At 34.8% G+C, this 16,791-nt stretch overlaps 1 protein-coding gene across 1 annotated transcript; it reads right to left on the bottom strand.

Annotated features, from left to right (window-relative positions):
• Window positions 1-545: 545 nt before the first annotated feature.
• On the bottom strand, window positions 546-15,104 carry LOC104234780 (cuscuta receptor 1-like). The gene is made up of 8 exons (XM_009788413.2): window positions 14,559-15,104; window positions 14,300-14,458; window positions 13,821-13,916; window positions 13,564-13,719; window positions 13,388-13,462; window positions 3,238-3,387; window positions 2,993-3,139; window positions 546-2,837 (listed from the first exon to the last, which is right to left on the bottom strand). The coding sequence occupies exons 1-8, from the start codon at window positions 14,923-14,925 to the stop codon at window positions 640-642; spliced, it is 3,348 nt and encodes a 1,115-aa protein (XP_009786715.1). The 5' UTR covers window positions 14,926-15,104; the 3' UTR covers window positions 546-639.
• Between the last annotated feature and the right edge of the window lie 1,687 nt (window positions 15,105-16,791).

The following is a 16,791-nucleotide window of genomic DNA, read 5'->3' as shown; positions in this document are numbered from 1 at the left end:
AATACTAATTTTCTAAAAATAATTGTAATATACTTAAATAAGTATTAAATGAATTGTATTATATGTAAATTGAACTTGTCGTTCCAATGGGCTACCAAAAGTTCAGTATTGGGCTTATAATCTTAACCCATTAGCCTATAGAACTGTTTGCCCCATGATTTTAATTGCAGAACTTGGGGCCTCTCTCTCATGAATCTGTGCATATGGCACTTGAATTTAGGAACAATATAATTTTGATAGTTTTCCCCAATTATATGAAAGGCCGGTGTTTCGAGGCTTCACATTCCAATGTCAATATGGCTAATCTGTTTGTAAACATTTGTTTTTTGGGATCTGATTGAAGGAAGTGATGTGTGGTGGTCCCTAGAGATTTTTTACGCTCGTTTTGTCATAGGGGACAAATTGAAATTTGCAGACATGTGTACAAATTAGCTTGGAGATTAAACTATTTAAGATGATTAAAAGTTTATAAAAGAGAAAAACTAGAAGAGCGTAAAGGCTAATGAAAAACTAGAAGAGCGTAAAGGAAAGAAAGAGAAAAGAAATGTCTGAAATGTATCAATTTTATTGAGGATGATAAAGTAGCAACATAGCAAATGATAAAGTTCATACAATAAGAGAATAACAATTACCTCTCCTTCACCGCCAATTCTTGAAAGGGCTAACATTGTCTAAGAGAAAATAGTAAGAAGCGAGCATCAATGTCTCAATAAGCCTAAACCATGCTCTTCTCCAATAAGGATTGAAGCAGAGTGCTGCAGCCAATCCCAGCAAGATTGCTCCATAAGACACGCCAAAGCCGATGTAGAAACTTTCCTTATAATCCAAGTCAGATTCATCACTTTCATTCTTGGAGGTATTTGACAATTTAGTACTGCTACATTCATTGTCTAATGGATAACCACAAAGAAATGGATTCCCCTCATAGCTGCTTTTGTCGAATGTTCCGAATTGACCTTTAAAGTCTGGTACTCTACCAGATAAGTTATTGTATGTCACGCTGAACACCGCCAAAGGATGTAACTCAAGTAGACCTTCAGGAATACTCTCATTCAAGCTGTTGTAGGAAAGATCTAAACTCTCAACTTCATGTAAGTAGGAGAAACTTTCTGGAATTCTTCCAATGAGATGGTTGTGTGATAGATTCAGCGCATGTATTTTGCTCAAATTCCCCAGCTCAATGGGAATTTCACCAGTTAATCTATTACTTGATAGATCAATACCTGACATGTATTTTAGAATGCTTCCCTTATAAGTGTATGTGTTTCTTTTAGTTGAAAACTGGACCTGAGTTTCCACATCCATCATACCGAAGTTAGATTCTCCCATCGAATATCTATTATGGTAGTGCATTGTTGAAATTTTCCAGGTCAAGAAATTTAACCAAGCTTCCTTGGGAAATGAAGCATATATAAGAGTCCTTATTTTTCCATCTCTTTTGGCTTGTATTAAGTTTCCCAAACAAGGAAGGAGTGAACCATAAATCTTATTAAAAGATAAATCCATGATGGACAACTCGTTCAACAAGCAAATCTGAGCTGGGATATTTCCTTCCAATTGGTTATGGTTGAGGAGAAGGAAGTTCAGATTGGAAAGTGAGCCTATGGTGTGTGGGATACTTCCTGTAAAACTATTGTTGCCAAGATCCAATGTAATCAGAGAAGAGATGTTGGAAAGATATTCAAGTCCACCACCCAATTTATTGTTGTCTAGATGGATGTGATCAAGGGGCAAACCACTCACACAAGAAGGAATAATGCCTGAAAGTCTATTTTCAGACATAGCTAAGACCTTAATGCTCTTCAACTTGCAAATTTCAACGGGAATCGAGCCTTCGAAATGATTTTTTGAAAGATCAAGCTGTAATAAATTTGAGTTATCTCTAATCCATCTCGGAATCTCTCCAGAGAAATTATTGTTGCTAGCATCCAGTACAATAAAGTCTCTAAGAAAAATGTTACTAGGTAGTGGTCCCTCAAAGTTATTGCCATTCACATACAAAAAAGATAGTGTACTTGATCTGAAATTCTTCGAAAATATTTGCCCTTTCAACCTGTTGTTTGACAGCTGAAGGTAGAGCAAATATGGAGAACTAGTCAGATCACTAGGAACTCCTCCAGACAAGAAATTATGAGATAGGTCTACAATTCTTAAAGAAATGCCACTAACCCCAGAAGGTATAGGACCTTCAATCAAATTTTGTGACATGTTCAAACGATTAATCTTTGGGAAGGCAGAACTAAAGTTTGTTGGAATATGTCCATTTAGTGTGTTATTAGAAACATCAATAGTATGTAGACGGGGAAGAGAAGTTGATGGCAACTCCAACGGTCCAATGAAAGCATTATCTCTAGCATAAAGAGCTCCAAGTCTGGTGTTATTCTCTAACAACCAGGTTGGAAAGTTTCCTGGCAATTGATTTCCATCAATAGCAAGAATTCTCAAGTCATACTGGTAGTGAAGGAAAGAAGGCAATTTCTGAAGGTTTATACATCCATGAATAGCAAAAAGTTGCAACTGGAAATTTGGGATCCAATTCTGAAATTCGGTGTCTGTAGTTATTGTATTATGGCCAACATCCAAGTATGTCAGTTTTGAATGGTTGGCGAACTGTTTGAATGACAGTGGAACTTCAAATTGGTTATATGAAATATCAAGGAACTCAAGTGGTGTGAGTCTTCTCCAAAAAGGATGTAAGTCTATATTTCCAGTGAAGTTGTTCCCTTGCAAACCCAACCATTTAACTGATGTCAAGTTTCCAAGACATGAAGGAAGTGTTCCCTCAAAATTGTTGTTAGTGAATGCTAGCTCTTGAATATTTTTGAGTTCACACCAACCTATATAAGATAAAAAAAGATTCATACATATGACATTTAGCAAAAGTAAATTTCTATAATACGCTATGTCTAATCAGATCATGGAAATGTTGGCATTAGCATAAAAAAATAAAAAATAAAAAAAAAATAAAAAGAGAGAGAGAAAATCACGCTACCATGATTGGGGAGGGTGCCATAATTGCCGCCAAAAGCCAAACTCAGCACTTTAAGAGAAGTCATTTGTCCAATGCTTGAGAGAAAGTTCTCATTCAAAGATGATCCCTCCAAGTATAGGTGCTCCAATGTGCTCAGATTTGTTAATGCTTATATCATAGAATCGAAGAAAAAATAACAAATTAATTTAAAAAAGAAAAGAGGTGATACGTACTAAGGTAGAGAATATTTTTAAGTTGTAGCTTACCGTAAGTGATGGTCGGAGCTGTGAGATTACTATCTCTATAAGAAAGCGAGTGGAGAGATGAGAATGATTTTAGGGATTGTAAGATGTTGGTCGAGTTGGAATTAAAACCTCCAAGCTCTAATTTCCGCATAGAACTCATTCTTTTGCTACCTGTGTTAAACAGTGCAAAGTAAATCATATCTTTGTGTTACATGAGAATGAATGGTTCAACGGATAGATTTTCAATATATTTAGTCTACTAGTCTTAAGGTACGCGCTTTGCGCTTGTACCTACATCAGTAAATATAAAATTATTGTCAGAGCTAGCATAGTGAGATTAACATTCGTTATTTTTAGGAACTTATAATTTTTAATATTTTCAATAACTCTAACACATTATTTAATAATATTTGTATAATTTTTAAAATAATATATTTATTGATATAGGTACACGTGCAAATGATAGAAGATACAAATTATTTTCGAACATTTTTCCTATTCGAACAATATATTATTCTCTTTGTCAATTTGTGTAATATTTAAAAACTATATTTAATAATTAAAATATATATTAAGTTAGGTACCAAATCTCTTAGTTTTAGTAGTATATCTTATTAGAATTATAAGTTCTCCAATATAAGAAGAATGAATGTGAAACATATTTCTATTGACATTGTCGTCGCATTTATGTTTCAACCCTATTAATATAATTAGTCCACGATGAATTTTTTTCCTTTTTCTTTTTTTCTTTTTTATGGTTAACATGGATTTTTTCCTTGTAAAGAGACAAACCTTTTTGGGATATAATTTTGCAGAATTCTTTATCTTTTTTACAAAGAATATTTTCAGAATCTTATTGATTGTCCGAAATTAGGTATTTTCTTCTTCTTTTTTCTTTACAAAAACTTTAGTTATGCAAGAGATTTAGATATATAATTAAGGGCTCTAAACCTTTTCTTTTTCTTTTTCTTTTTCTTTTTCTTTTTCTTTTTCTTTTTGAGTCCTCTCCCAAATGTTTTGTTTTGAATGGATACTTTAATTTCTAAAACGCCCTTTTTCAACTTAGATCCTAATTGGCTAAGCTTCCAAAAACTACTTATTCTGAAAATTATATCTTTGTTCAGAAAATGCTTTTTAAAAAAGTACTTTTGGAGATTACTAGTTTGTGTTTAGCCAATTCATTTGAGAAATACTTTTGTAGAGTAGTATTCAATAAGCAAATTGAGTTTGGTCAATATTTTCAAAAAATACTTTTGAGTGTCTAAGTACGAAAAGAGCAATAAAGGTTAGTTACAATTAGTATTATTTAAAGAGGAGAAATAAATTCAAATGTTTATTATAAAAGAATTTAAGTAATTTTTTATTTTTATTTAATTAAAGTATAAAATATATATTAAAATTTTCAATGAATATAAAATATAGATATACTAAAGCAATAATATTGGTAGGACATATGTGCTTTACATGTATGAAAATCATTACTTATTCCTGAGAAAATAACAAACTAGGTAGTATTGTATCCTGTCAACAATAATATATACATGCAGCAAACAATAAATATAAACTAGATATCATATAATTTTTGTATACTACAAAAGAAAAAAATAATATTTGATGAATAGAGTGCTTGAACCTGGTGATTATTAATAGAAAATCAAAATAACAAAGAAAGAGAAAAAAAGAGATATATTTATAATATAGAGACTATTCCAAAGAGGAATAGGAAGAAAGAGATTAAGAAAAGAATAAAAATATAAAAGAGAAGAAAGAAATAAAAAAAGTAAAGAAAAAGGTTAAATTAATGGGGATAATTTAAAAAATATGAATTTATGATGAGAATATTTTTTTCTTAAAAATAATTTTTTGCTTCTGCTTTTTAAGAAGCAAGAATTTGTAACTTATTTCCAAAAGCAAAATTAACTTCTTTTGTTGTTACGGTTCAAAAGCACTTCTATATCTTGGCAAACACTTTAATTTTTCAAATAAGTACTTTATTTACCAAAAAAATACTTTTTGCCTCCCAAAAACTTGGCCAAATAAGCTATTAACTTCAAATACTACTGTGATGACCCGATAGGTCATCTATAGTTTTAAACCCTAAATCTATGTTTTGAAGCCTCTAATAGCTTCTTTAAGCCTTCCTCGATTTGTGTGCGTAGTTCGGGTATTTTTCAGAAAGCTTTTATGTTAACAATTGATAAAATATAAAAATTTTCCTTAATAATCCATTTGAGTTAACTTCAATCGACGTTATGAGTAGACGGACCCGGATCTGTATCTTGACGGTCCTAGTGAGCCCGTATCGTGATTTGGGACTTGGGCGTATGTCTGAAATCAAATTCGGAGGTTCCTAGCTCGAGTTGTCGCTTTTTGTCGAAATTTGATAGTTAAAAGGCCTAATGACTTTGAAGGTTTGACCAATTTTTTACTTTATTGATATCGAGTTCGTATTTTGGTTCCGGAATCTGGTATAGGTCATTACTATATTTATGACTTGTCTGTCAAATTTTGTAAAAACGGAGTTAGTTTGACGTGATTTAGATGTCCGGATGTTCAAATAGAAATTCTAAAGTTTTCTTGAAAATTTCATTTGATTTGGTGTCTGATTCATAGTTCTAGGTGTTATTTTGGCGATTTGATTGCGAGCAAGTTCGTATGGTAATTTTGGACTTGTGTGCATGCTTGGTTTGGAGCCCCGAAGGCTCGAGTGAGTTTCTGATATGCTAAGAGCGGGTTTGGACTTAGGAAATGCTGGTGAGCTTCAGTTTTGGTGCAGGTTTCTGATCTCGCAAATGCGAGGTCAGGGTTTGCAATTGCGAGGAACCCAGGTTCCTGTCTTGGTCGCAATACTGAAGAAAATCGTCGCAATTGCGAAGATGGCTGCCTCAGCACTAGATCACATTTGCGATCAAAAGGTCGCATTTGGGGGATGTTGGGACCTCGCATTTGGCGCAATTGCGACATCTGCAACTGGTCAAAGCTAAGTTAGACGGGAATTATCTCATTCTTTCAAATTTTTAAACCTAGAGAACCCTAGAGACGATTTACCTAAGAGCCCTTCTTCCCCAATTCATTGGTAAGTGATTCTATCCTATTTTCTTTCAATCTTCCATTACATTTCATAAGATTTCAACCTTAAATTTAGGATGTTCATGGTGGAAATTGGGTGTTTGGGAAGAACTATGGATTTTGTAAAAATTGGACTTTAGACCTCAAATTGAGGTAGATTTCGAAATAAATTACATAACCGGGATCGGGGTGAATGGGTAATCGGGTTTTGGTCCGAATTTTGGCTTTGGAACAAAGGGGCTCAGGAGTTGACTTTTGTTGACTTTTTCAATAATGACCTAAATTGAACATTTTTCATTTGTGGGTAGTTCCTAAGGCTTATTCTGAATCGTTTGGTTGATAATTTGCTAGATTTGGTTGGTTCGGAGGCTTGTTCGAAAGGCAAAGTCATGGTTGAGCTTTAAGTTAGTTTTTGGATTGAGGTAAGTGTCGCGGTTAACCTTGACTTGAGTGATTAGGACTTGTTTGTCTATTTGTTACGTGTCTAATTATTGGGTACAATGTATAAATGAGGTAACAAGTACTTATGCGTTGTAGTTGGGTCAAAGCATGCGGGTGAGACTTGTTTCTTGTAATCTATTTCTTTCTTTGATCGTGATATATACATGCTTAGAATAGTTAATTACTAAATTGATCGTTCTTTCTGCAATTATGAGTTATCTGTGATAATTGAGTATTGTTCTGAAGTTGAGGTTGGTATTGTGGGACCATTGTGGACGTAAGGCTTGTGCTTGCTTATTCTATCTCCTTTTTGTTATATGTTCATTGTTACATGGTAAGGGAGAGTGTTAGTGCACAAAGGGTGATGTCGTGCCGTATCTATTGATTTATGATGAAAGTGAGAGTAAAAGAACGAAGGGTGATGTCGTGCCGTTATTATTGTTTCATAGTGAGGTTGAGAGTAAAAGCACGAAGGGTGATGCTATGCAGTTTTGTTTATTCATTTTGCTAGTTAAGGGCTTATTGTTGTTTCTGGTTATAATTCCATGTTGTGTTTATCGAATCGTGTACCCCTTTCGCATGTCCCCTCCCAATAGTACTCGTTAATTCTCTATTTATTATTATGTTGCTCGTATATTTCTGTCCGTACAGGTTTATTTACGTGGGTGTCCTATCATAGCCTCGTCACTACATCGTCGAGGCTAGGCTCGACACTTACGGAGTACATTGGTCGGTTATCCGTGCTCAGGGGTAACTGAGTAATCGGTTTTTGGTCCGAAATTTGGGTTTTAAACAAGCGGGCCTGAGATCGATTTTTGACTTTTTGGGAAAAATATTGGAAAATCTATAATTATGCATTTGAATTGATTTCTTTAACGATAATTGATGTTATAAGTTAATTATGACTAGATACGAGTGTATTGGAGGTGAAATCTAGAGGAAAAGCAGTAATTGAGCTTTGAATTGTCTGTTGGATTGAGGTAAGTGTTGTGTCTAACTTTGACTTGAGGGATTAGGGATCCCCGACTTAATTGCTATGTGAAAATCCATGTGTGTGGCGTATAGGTGAAGTGACGAATACCTATGCGCCGCCAAATTATCTGTTTAGCTTGTTCCCTTCCTCGTTCCTAATATATTGTTTTTCTTGTCTTAACTGCTACATGCTTAATCATGCTTCCATGTTTAATTGCTTCTTGTTAGATATTTTTTTTATTGAAGGTATTAATTGTTCTGTAGTTCATTGTATCACATTATTGGTTTAAGTTGGTTTATCGGTGCTTCATGGTACATATTGGTTGGTTTCGCTATGTAGTATTAATTGATAAAGTTTCTTAATTGTATAGATTTATGTTTGATTTGGTTTGAGGCATAAATGTTGTGGAGGGTTTGAGCTAAATTGTGAAAATACTTGTTCTTATAGTGTTATTGATACTGATATGGTGGGATCGGGTTGCACGCTGCAACATGAGGAATAAGGGTGATATATTGAGGAGGAATAAGGGTGAAATGTGATTGTCTGGTGGGATCGGGTTGCGCGCCGCAATAGGAGTAATAAGGGTGGATAGGTGGGATCGGGTTGCACGCCGCAATAGGAGGAATAAGGGTGATATACTGAGGAGCAATAAGGGTGGACTGGTGGGATCGGGTTGCACGCTGTAATAGGAGCACTAAGGGTAAATGTTCATATAGTTACCGATTATATGGTGGGATCAAGATGCGCGCCGCATTATTTTGTTGTTTATGTATTCATATTCTGTTGTGATTTTATTCTGTAGCATTGAAACTTTCTTAAGGATTGGTTATAGCTGAGTACTGGCAAGATAATTGAGTTTCGTATTTATTTTGTTGCAAGTTACTATTCCATTTCGTTCTGTACTTCCTTTTGCTTTATTATATACTGTATGCAGGTTATATATTGTAAATACCCCATCGTAGCCTCGTCACTACCTCGTCGAGGTTAGGCTCGGCACTTACCAGTTCATGGGGTCGGTTGTACTGATACTAGGCATGTAACTCTATCAGATTTTTGAGGACATGGCTCTTGATAGGAACATGTGGAGGTTGAGCATTAGGGTGGTAGGTTATAGGGTAGTCGAGAGTTCTTTCCTCTTTGTACCGGGTAGTCTGATAGAGTTTTGTTTAGGTTTGTTAGTGGTCTATGTTGAGTTCACATTGTTGTTTTGCATAGTTTTGTGTTATTGTCCTTTCATTTATTCATTGTTGTTATTTTCTTTCTGACATCTTTTTGTTGTTACATGCCTTTTCTTTTGTTTCTTTTCTAATATTATTGTCTCTCCTGTTGAGCCGAGAGTCTCCTGGAAATAGCCTCTTTATCCTTTTCAGGGTAGGGGTAAGGTATGCGTACACTCTACTCTTCCCAGACCCCACTAGTGAGATTTTACTGGGTATGTTGTTGTTGTTGTATTGTGGCTGATCGAGAGGTCGGTTGCAGATACTTCATCCAGGAGACCCAAGGAAGTCCTGCTAGCGTCCGTAGGCCCTGACGTCCCCTCCTATGTTTCTATTTTCCTATTTTATTTTCTTTCGAGACAGATGTACTTCTTCCATACCAGTATTTGTAGTAATTCGTAGTATGTTCGTGATTGTGACACCAGTTTCTGAGTGGTAACAGTTTTCGATATTTGTTAATAGTATATGGATAACTAGTTAATTATGTGCTTCCACAATTATTTCTGTTTGATTTAGCTTTGTTGGGTTTAACTATAAAATGTAAAGGAAAAAGGCAAATAGAATTCTAACGTTGGCTTGCCTAGTGTGCGATGTTAAGCGCCATCACAGTCCGACGGTAGAAAATTTGTGTTGTGACACATCTGCAAACCTTGAAGTCCCCCTTCCACTTTCCCCCTATTTATTGTTGATCTTATGGTTCGAGACAGTTGTACTTATTTCAAACTTTGTACTTGAAACTCTAGAAGCTCATGAACTTGTGACTCCAAATCTGGGGTGTATTTAGATATTATTGGTTTTTATATCATTCCGCACTCAGTTTTAGTTTTATTTCGGTTTAATTCACTTAACTTATTGAAATTGATTAAAAATTGGCTTAGAGATTTTCTAACGTTGGCTTGCCTAGCAAGTGAAACGTTAGGCGCCATCAAAAAATGTCCTGAAGGTGAGAATTCCGGGTCGTGCAACTACCTTTTTGAAATTATCCAACAATTTATGTCCAAACGCCTAAGGTTTTTTTTTTTTTGGAAATAAATATTTTTTCTTTTTTTCAATATTTTTTTCAAAACAATGTTTGGTTATGAAAATTTTACTATTTCTTAAATTCAACTTGAAAATGAATTTTCAAATTTGGAGAAGTCCTTTGAGATCAGTTTTTCATTGAATATCTATGACTTAGGAACTTTTAAATTTTAAAAATTTACCCCAAATTTTTGGAATTTATAAAAGGACCTCATGTGATGATCCAAAAGGTCATCTTCTGTTTTAGAACTCGAATCTGTGTTTCGAGGCCTTAAAAATTTTATTTTATCTCTCCTCGATTTGCGTGCGCAGTCCGGGTGCGATTCCAAAAGCCTTTATGTGGAAATTTGAGAAAATAATAATTTTTGCCTTTAAAAGTTGATTTTAGTTGACTTCGGTCAACATTTTTAGTAAACGGACTCGGACCCATATTTTGACGGCCCCGAAGGGTCCATAGTAAAATATGGGACCTGGGCGTATGCTCGGAATCGAATTTCGAAGTCCCTAGCACGAGAAATGATTTTTGATAAAAATTGTTAAACTAGAATTATAAGAATTTAAAGAAATTATATAATGCGTGATCTTGTTGGTATCAGGTTCGTATTTTGGTTTCGGATCCCGGTACAGGTTTAAGTCATGACTGTGAAATTTGGTGAAAATAGAGTTTATTTGATGAGATTCTGACCTTTGGTTGAAAGGTTAGAAGTTTTGAAACTTTCTTGAAAATTTCATGCAATTTGGTGCTAAATTCATAGTTCTAGGTGTTATTTTGGCGATTTGATCGCGCGAGCAAGTTCGTATGATGTTTTAAGACTTGTGTGCATATTTGGTTTGGAGCAGGTCCTGGACATTCTTCGCATTTGCAATGGAATGTTCGCATTTGCGGGGCTCGCATTTGTGAACCCCTGATTGCAAATGTGATATCTGCAACTGTTTAAAAATGATTTTGGACGGAATTTTTCATTCATTCTCCCAATTTTCAAAGCCTAAACCTCAAGAGGCGATTTTCCAAAGACCATTTCTTTCCCAAATTATAGGTAAATGATTCTTAACTCATTTCTTTCAATCTATTTCATCTTTTTACAAGATTTTATCTTAGAATCTAGGGTTTTTCATGGTGGAATTGGGTGTTTTTGGGTAGAACTTAGGAATTTCGAAATTTAGGGATTTAGACCTCAAATTGAGGTCGGATTCCAAAACCAATTGTATATTCGGGTTCGGGGGTGAATGGGTAATCGGGTTTTGGTCTGAACTTCGAGTTTTGATCAAGCGGGTCCGGGGTCAGTTTTTGACTTTTTGGGAAAAATATTGGGAAACTTGTAATTATGCATTGGAATTGATTTCTTTAGAGATAATTGATATTATTAAGTTAATTATGATTAGAGACGAGTTGTTCGGAAGTGGAATCTAGAGGAAAAGCGGTTGTTGAGGCTTGATTTTAGGCCGTGGAATCGAGGTAAGTCTTGTGGCTAACCTTAGCTTGAGGGATTAGGTGTTGTTACCTTATTTGCTACGTGTTTAGTTGTTGAGTACGACGTATAAGTGAGGTGACGAGTATCTATACGTTATTGTCGGATCATAGCATGCGAGTGAGTCTTATACTTGTGACTATTGTATTTCTTTATACGTAATGTTCATGCTTAAACTGGTTATTCTTCATGTTAAACAAGTCTTATTATGTTTTCCTGGTATTGGATATTGGTTGAGTATTGACTCAAGTTGCGATTTATATTGTGAAGTTAAATGCAAAAATGAGGTTGGTCATTGATGATTACCTTGCTAGATTGTTATTATTTATGTTGTTTGGGTGAGGAAGAGAGTAAAGCACGAAGGGTGATGCCATGCAAGATATTGTGAGTGAGTGTTAATGCACAAAGGGTGATGTTGTGTCGTATTCTGTGAGTGATAATGCACGTAGGGTGATGTCGTGTCGTATTCTGATATTGATAATGCATGAAGGGTGATGTCATGCCATGTTATGAGAGAGTTAATGCACGAAGGGTGATGCCATGCCGTTTCCGTTGTTTCTTATGGTAAGGACGAGAGTAAAAGCACGAAGAGTGATGTCGTGCACATGTTTGCTATGTTATTATTTCAGGCGGTTCAAAGCATGATATTTACTGTGTTTTTGAATTTTACTATTTTCAGGATTTGATGTCCCCCTTTGTGTATTTTCCCCTTTTCCCGTTATTATCTGTTAAGTTTTTGTTGTTGTTATTTTCTTGTATATGATTTAACTGCACAGGTTCATGTTGTCGTTGTGTCCTAGCCTCGTCACTACTTCACCGATGTTAGGCTCGGCACTTACCAGTACATGGGGTCGGTTGTACTGATATTGCACTCTGCACTTTCTGTGCAGATTCCGGTACCGGACCTCGTTGATCAGAGTTGGGTTGATGCCTTCAATCCATCAGGAGATCCAAGGTAGATCTATCGGCATTCGCAGACTCTGGAGTCCCCTTCCTTCTATCTTAGTTTTTCTGTTTTCTTACATTTTGAGAATAAATGTATTTTCTTTAAACCAGTATTTGTAGAAACTCTTAGACGTTTGTGGATTGTGACACCAGATCTTTGGGTAGTCATGTATTACTGTTTAGATTGTTATAAAATTCCCGCATTTTTTACTCGTTTAGTTTAAATTATTGCTAATTACTATTTTGGTTAGTGATTAGCGTGTTAGATCGTTATCTATTGGCTCGCCTAACATCCTAAAAGTTAGGCGCCATCACGATCCCGATGGTGGAAAATCCGGGTCGTGACATCCCATCTACCCACTAGAATTAAATACCAAGCTAACCATTAAACACTCACTTCTCTTTGTTACTGCCTACAGTTGAGAGAAATTATAACTAAGTTAAAACAGTAAGAAGATCAAGGTAATAGATAAGAAACCTTCGTCAACACAATTCTACATTGTGAATATCATGTTTTCTTCATCTTCTGAAATATCAGTTTCATCGACTTTCACTATCTTTTTTAACAAAAAAATTAGAGTGCATTTAAGCGTTACATGTGTTTACTTGTTTGTTTCAGGTAAGATAGTCAAGTTGGGATAATTTGATAGTTTTGACAAATTGTGGAGTATAAATCATGTTTCATGATTTAGGAAAAAAGTACATCCAAATGCATTGCAAAAGTTGTAACCAAATTGCACAACTTCATCTTCGAATCAAACTTTAGTGAAAATCAAATTTTTGTTTACCCAAACAAAAAAATCCAAATTCCAAAAAAAAATTGAAATTTATGTCCAAAACGCCTATTAAGACTTACAAAAACATGTACCATCACTTATTTCTGGTATAAAATTACAACTGAAGTCATAACATAAAAGGAGGTTAAATGCTAAAAACCGATTCTAATACTGTATTCTTTTATTTTTATGCCTTTATAGGGTGAATAACTAAAATGTTGTTATCCGAGGTGCCCAACTTTCAAGTTATCAACTACGTACCTTTGGTAGTCACAAAGCTCTCAAATTTGTTACCTTGGAGATTCATAAATTTCAAATTGCTGAGAGCAACTATATCTACAGAGGTAAATCAATAAAATAGTTAGCACAAAGAAAAAAAAAACATTTACGTATTTGATACAGGTACATATGATTAATGAGTGAGACTAACGACAAACCACTCATTTCAATTTTTCCATCTATTTCATTGTACGAGAGATCCAGATGCGTGAGAGATGGAAGATCCTTCAGAGATGAAAAGATGCTGGAATTGAAGCTATTATCACTCAGATAGAGTTTCTCTAATTTCTTCAGTCCAATATGTGTACCAAGGCCTACATTGATTTGTGAATTTTTAAAATTATTTAAGGGTAGAAACAAAAACACCTGACTAGTTTATTAACATCTATGATTTGTTATGGAAAAAGAAGTTTACCCAACGCAGAAAGAATACTGATATCATTGATTCTATAACCTTCCAACAAGAGCACCCTTAAGTTGCTCAAGCCTGGACATTTCGCACTACCTTCGCCTGAAAAATACAGTAACCATTTCCAAAAAATTTGTCCCCATAATAAATTCCTTTAAATAAATATACGAAAAGTAACGTAGAAGGATAAAGTATAATGCTATGATATGTTTGTATGTTACAAAAAGTTGCTTCCTATTGACAGAACTAGAGAAATCTTAACAAGGAGACTCAGAAAATGATAAGAGTGCCACAACTAAAATGTAAACTTGCAACTTAAACCTATTTTTGAGTTACCTTTATCACTATTTGTTACTATAGGGGGATTCAATAACTTCTATATATTTGCATACATAATTAATATTTAGTAGTTTTTTACCTATATACATAATGTAATTTCTCACAAAAGGAATGAAATGTGATCCCTTTGGAAGCCCAAAAATTACCTATATGTACATTGTAATTTTTCCACCAAGTGAAACCACTTAGTTTTAGAACCTCAAGAGAAGAAATCCAACACAAAGATGATAAAACATTTGGATGGACGAGATTATACTGCAAATCCAGCACTTTCAGGTTAGTCAAATGCGACAACTTGTCAATTCCTGGATAACAAAATCAGTAACAGAAAAATATGTTAATATATATACTATATAGTTTCAGGTGGTCAACAATATATACCAATACAAGATCAGGTAAAACTACCTTCGATTTTTGTCCCCCCTGTAATACTATATGAAGACAAATGAAGAACTTGCAGCGATTTGAATGGAAGAAATAGAGAAGCATTAAAATTCCAACCGTCCATAGATCCATACGTTGCTTGTATGAGATCGAGTTTGATCACTCGACCTGTTGCTAAGCTGCATTTTACCCCAGGCCAAGAACAATAATCTACAAAACCGCTCTCATTATAGCCAGCCCAAACGTATAAGGTTCCGCCATTTGAACTCATCATGTCTGCCTGCAGCTCCAAAAGAGCACTTCTCTCTTCATCCAAACAACCATTCGCCACAATTATCATCAGAAAAAACACCCACAACCATAACTTAATATTCCCCATATCCTTCATCCCGGCCACTAGTAGTACTCTACTTTTGCTCTTTTCAATTATATATGTATTCTTTATTTTCAGTTACTGTAGTTTAGTTTGCTGTTTTAATAAACTTAGCTACCAGAAGGTTATATATATAGGAATTACAGCACCTCTACACAGCAAAAATTTTCTTTGGAAAACAAAAGAGAAACATCTCAGTAACTTTCCAACATTGGTTGCGAAAACGAAATTAGTCGAGTCATCATATCAAATTATCAATGCCGTGATAAAATGGGGCAAAACTTTGTTCGTTTTAGATGACTTGACCAATAAAGACTAGCTTTAAATATGTGTGGAAAAAATTACTGAATAAAGCAGTGCATATCAATCTAGAGCCACAGAAGAGTTGAGCTGATTGATACTGTGGTTGTCCCTAGTCTATGGCAGTATTGGAGATTCCACTATGTGGTTTTTAGCTTAAGTCAAGGTCTTCTAAGTTGCTACTTGCTAGCTTGCTTCCATTTTGGATGACTTGACGAATCAACTAAGAACAGAGGTCATCTTTATATGCGTTAATGTAAATTTCAGATAAAATATAGTTGAATAGTCTTCGTGAGTTGAGCTAAAACGAAATATGTGTTGATTTTAATTCCAATCGCACCCCTTTTGTCACAATTTTTGAAGGTCTAATTTGCCCCTATGCATATGTCCTTGGAATAAGAAAGACTTAGTGTGTGAGGTATAAGGATATTTAATCTCGATATTAAATGTGGTATTACTTGTCCGGTGTTTGGTTAATATTAACAATCAAACGCTGTATTATTAATATTTATGTGACTTATATATACATGACTTTATTTGGCTCACAGAGAGTTCCAGGCTAGCAGAGTCATAAAAAAGGAAAATGTTAAGATGAAAGAAAGCGAATTGAATAACAGTCTCAACTTGAAAAGAAATAAAAAGTTATGTTTCTAAATTTAAACTTGAGATTTAGATCCCAAACCATAGTCAAGAGAACCTGTTTATTCCTTCTAACACAAGCATAGGAATAGAGAACAACGAAGGCACATAATCATTGAACTGCTATTCTTATTTTTTTAGAAAAAAGACAATTATCCACAAATAAAATAGGAAAGCAAAACCAAGACAAATAAAACAAAATTTTATTTCATGACACTATCATAATATTATAACTTTGACATAATTCAAACTAAGCTCCATATGATTCAACCAAATATATAGCAGACAAGGCAAATGAATTGAAGCTAGAGGGAAACCAATTGAAGAAATACCAAATGAATGAATAATTTAGAAACAAACTCTCTAAGCTCGGTGCTCTCGGCGCATGTTAGGCTAATATGCGCTGTTCGTGATTAACTATGCCTAGAACGCTCTTGGCGCATGTTAAAACTCCAGCGAAGGCAAAAAATACTAGTTGAAAGACAGCACGTACTCAGTGAAATAGTCTAGATGTATACAACTTGACGCAAAAAAAAAATCTTCATACAATTAAAGAACACATTTACGTTGTGGCAATGCAAGACATGAAAATATAGTTTCTCGTAAAGAAAGACGTGAACCCTCTTGTTTGCTCTTACTTCACCTGCATAACATGATAGGTAGATGGTATCGAGCCATCTGCTTATTTGCTGAACTAGCTGTCACACCTCCTTTTTGCGCGCCCCGCCCCGAAGGGTTTAAATGCGCGAGGGAGTTTTTTCATTTTAAGTAACAATATTTGAAATGGGATTATTTATTTAATTCAGAGTCGCCACTTGGGAAATGTTTGGCTTTTGGTGTCCCAAGTCACCGGTTTATCTTGAATCCCAAATCGAGGAAATTTTCGACTTTCCAAATGAAGTCTGCGAACCAGAAATTCTAAGGAATTCTGTTGACCCGAGG

Source organism: Nicotiana sylvestris, chromosome 12, assembly GCF_000393655.2.
Source record: "Nicotiana sylvestris chromosome 12, ASM39365v2, whole genome shotgun sequence".
NCBI lineage: Eukaryota > Viridiplantae > Streptophyta > Magnoliopsida > Solanales > Solanaceae > Nicotiana > Nicotiana sylvestris.
Note: the sequence above shows the minus strand (reverse complement) of the source record. Positions and strands in the feature narration are given on the sequence as shown.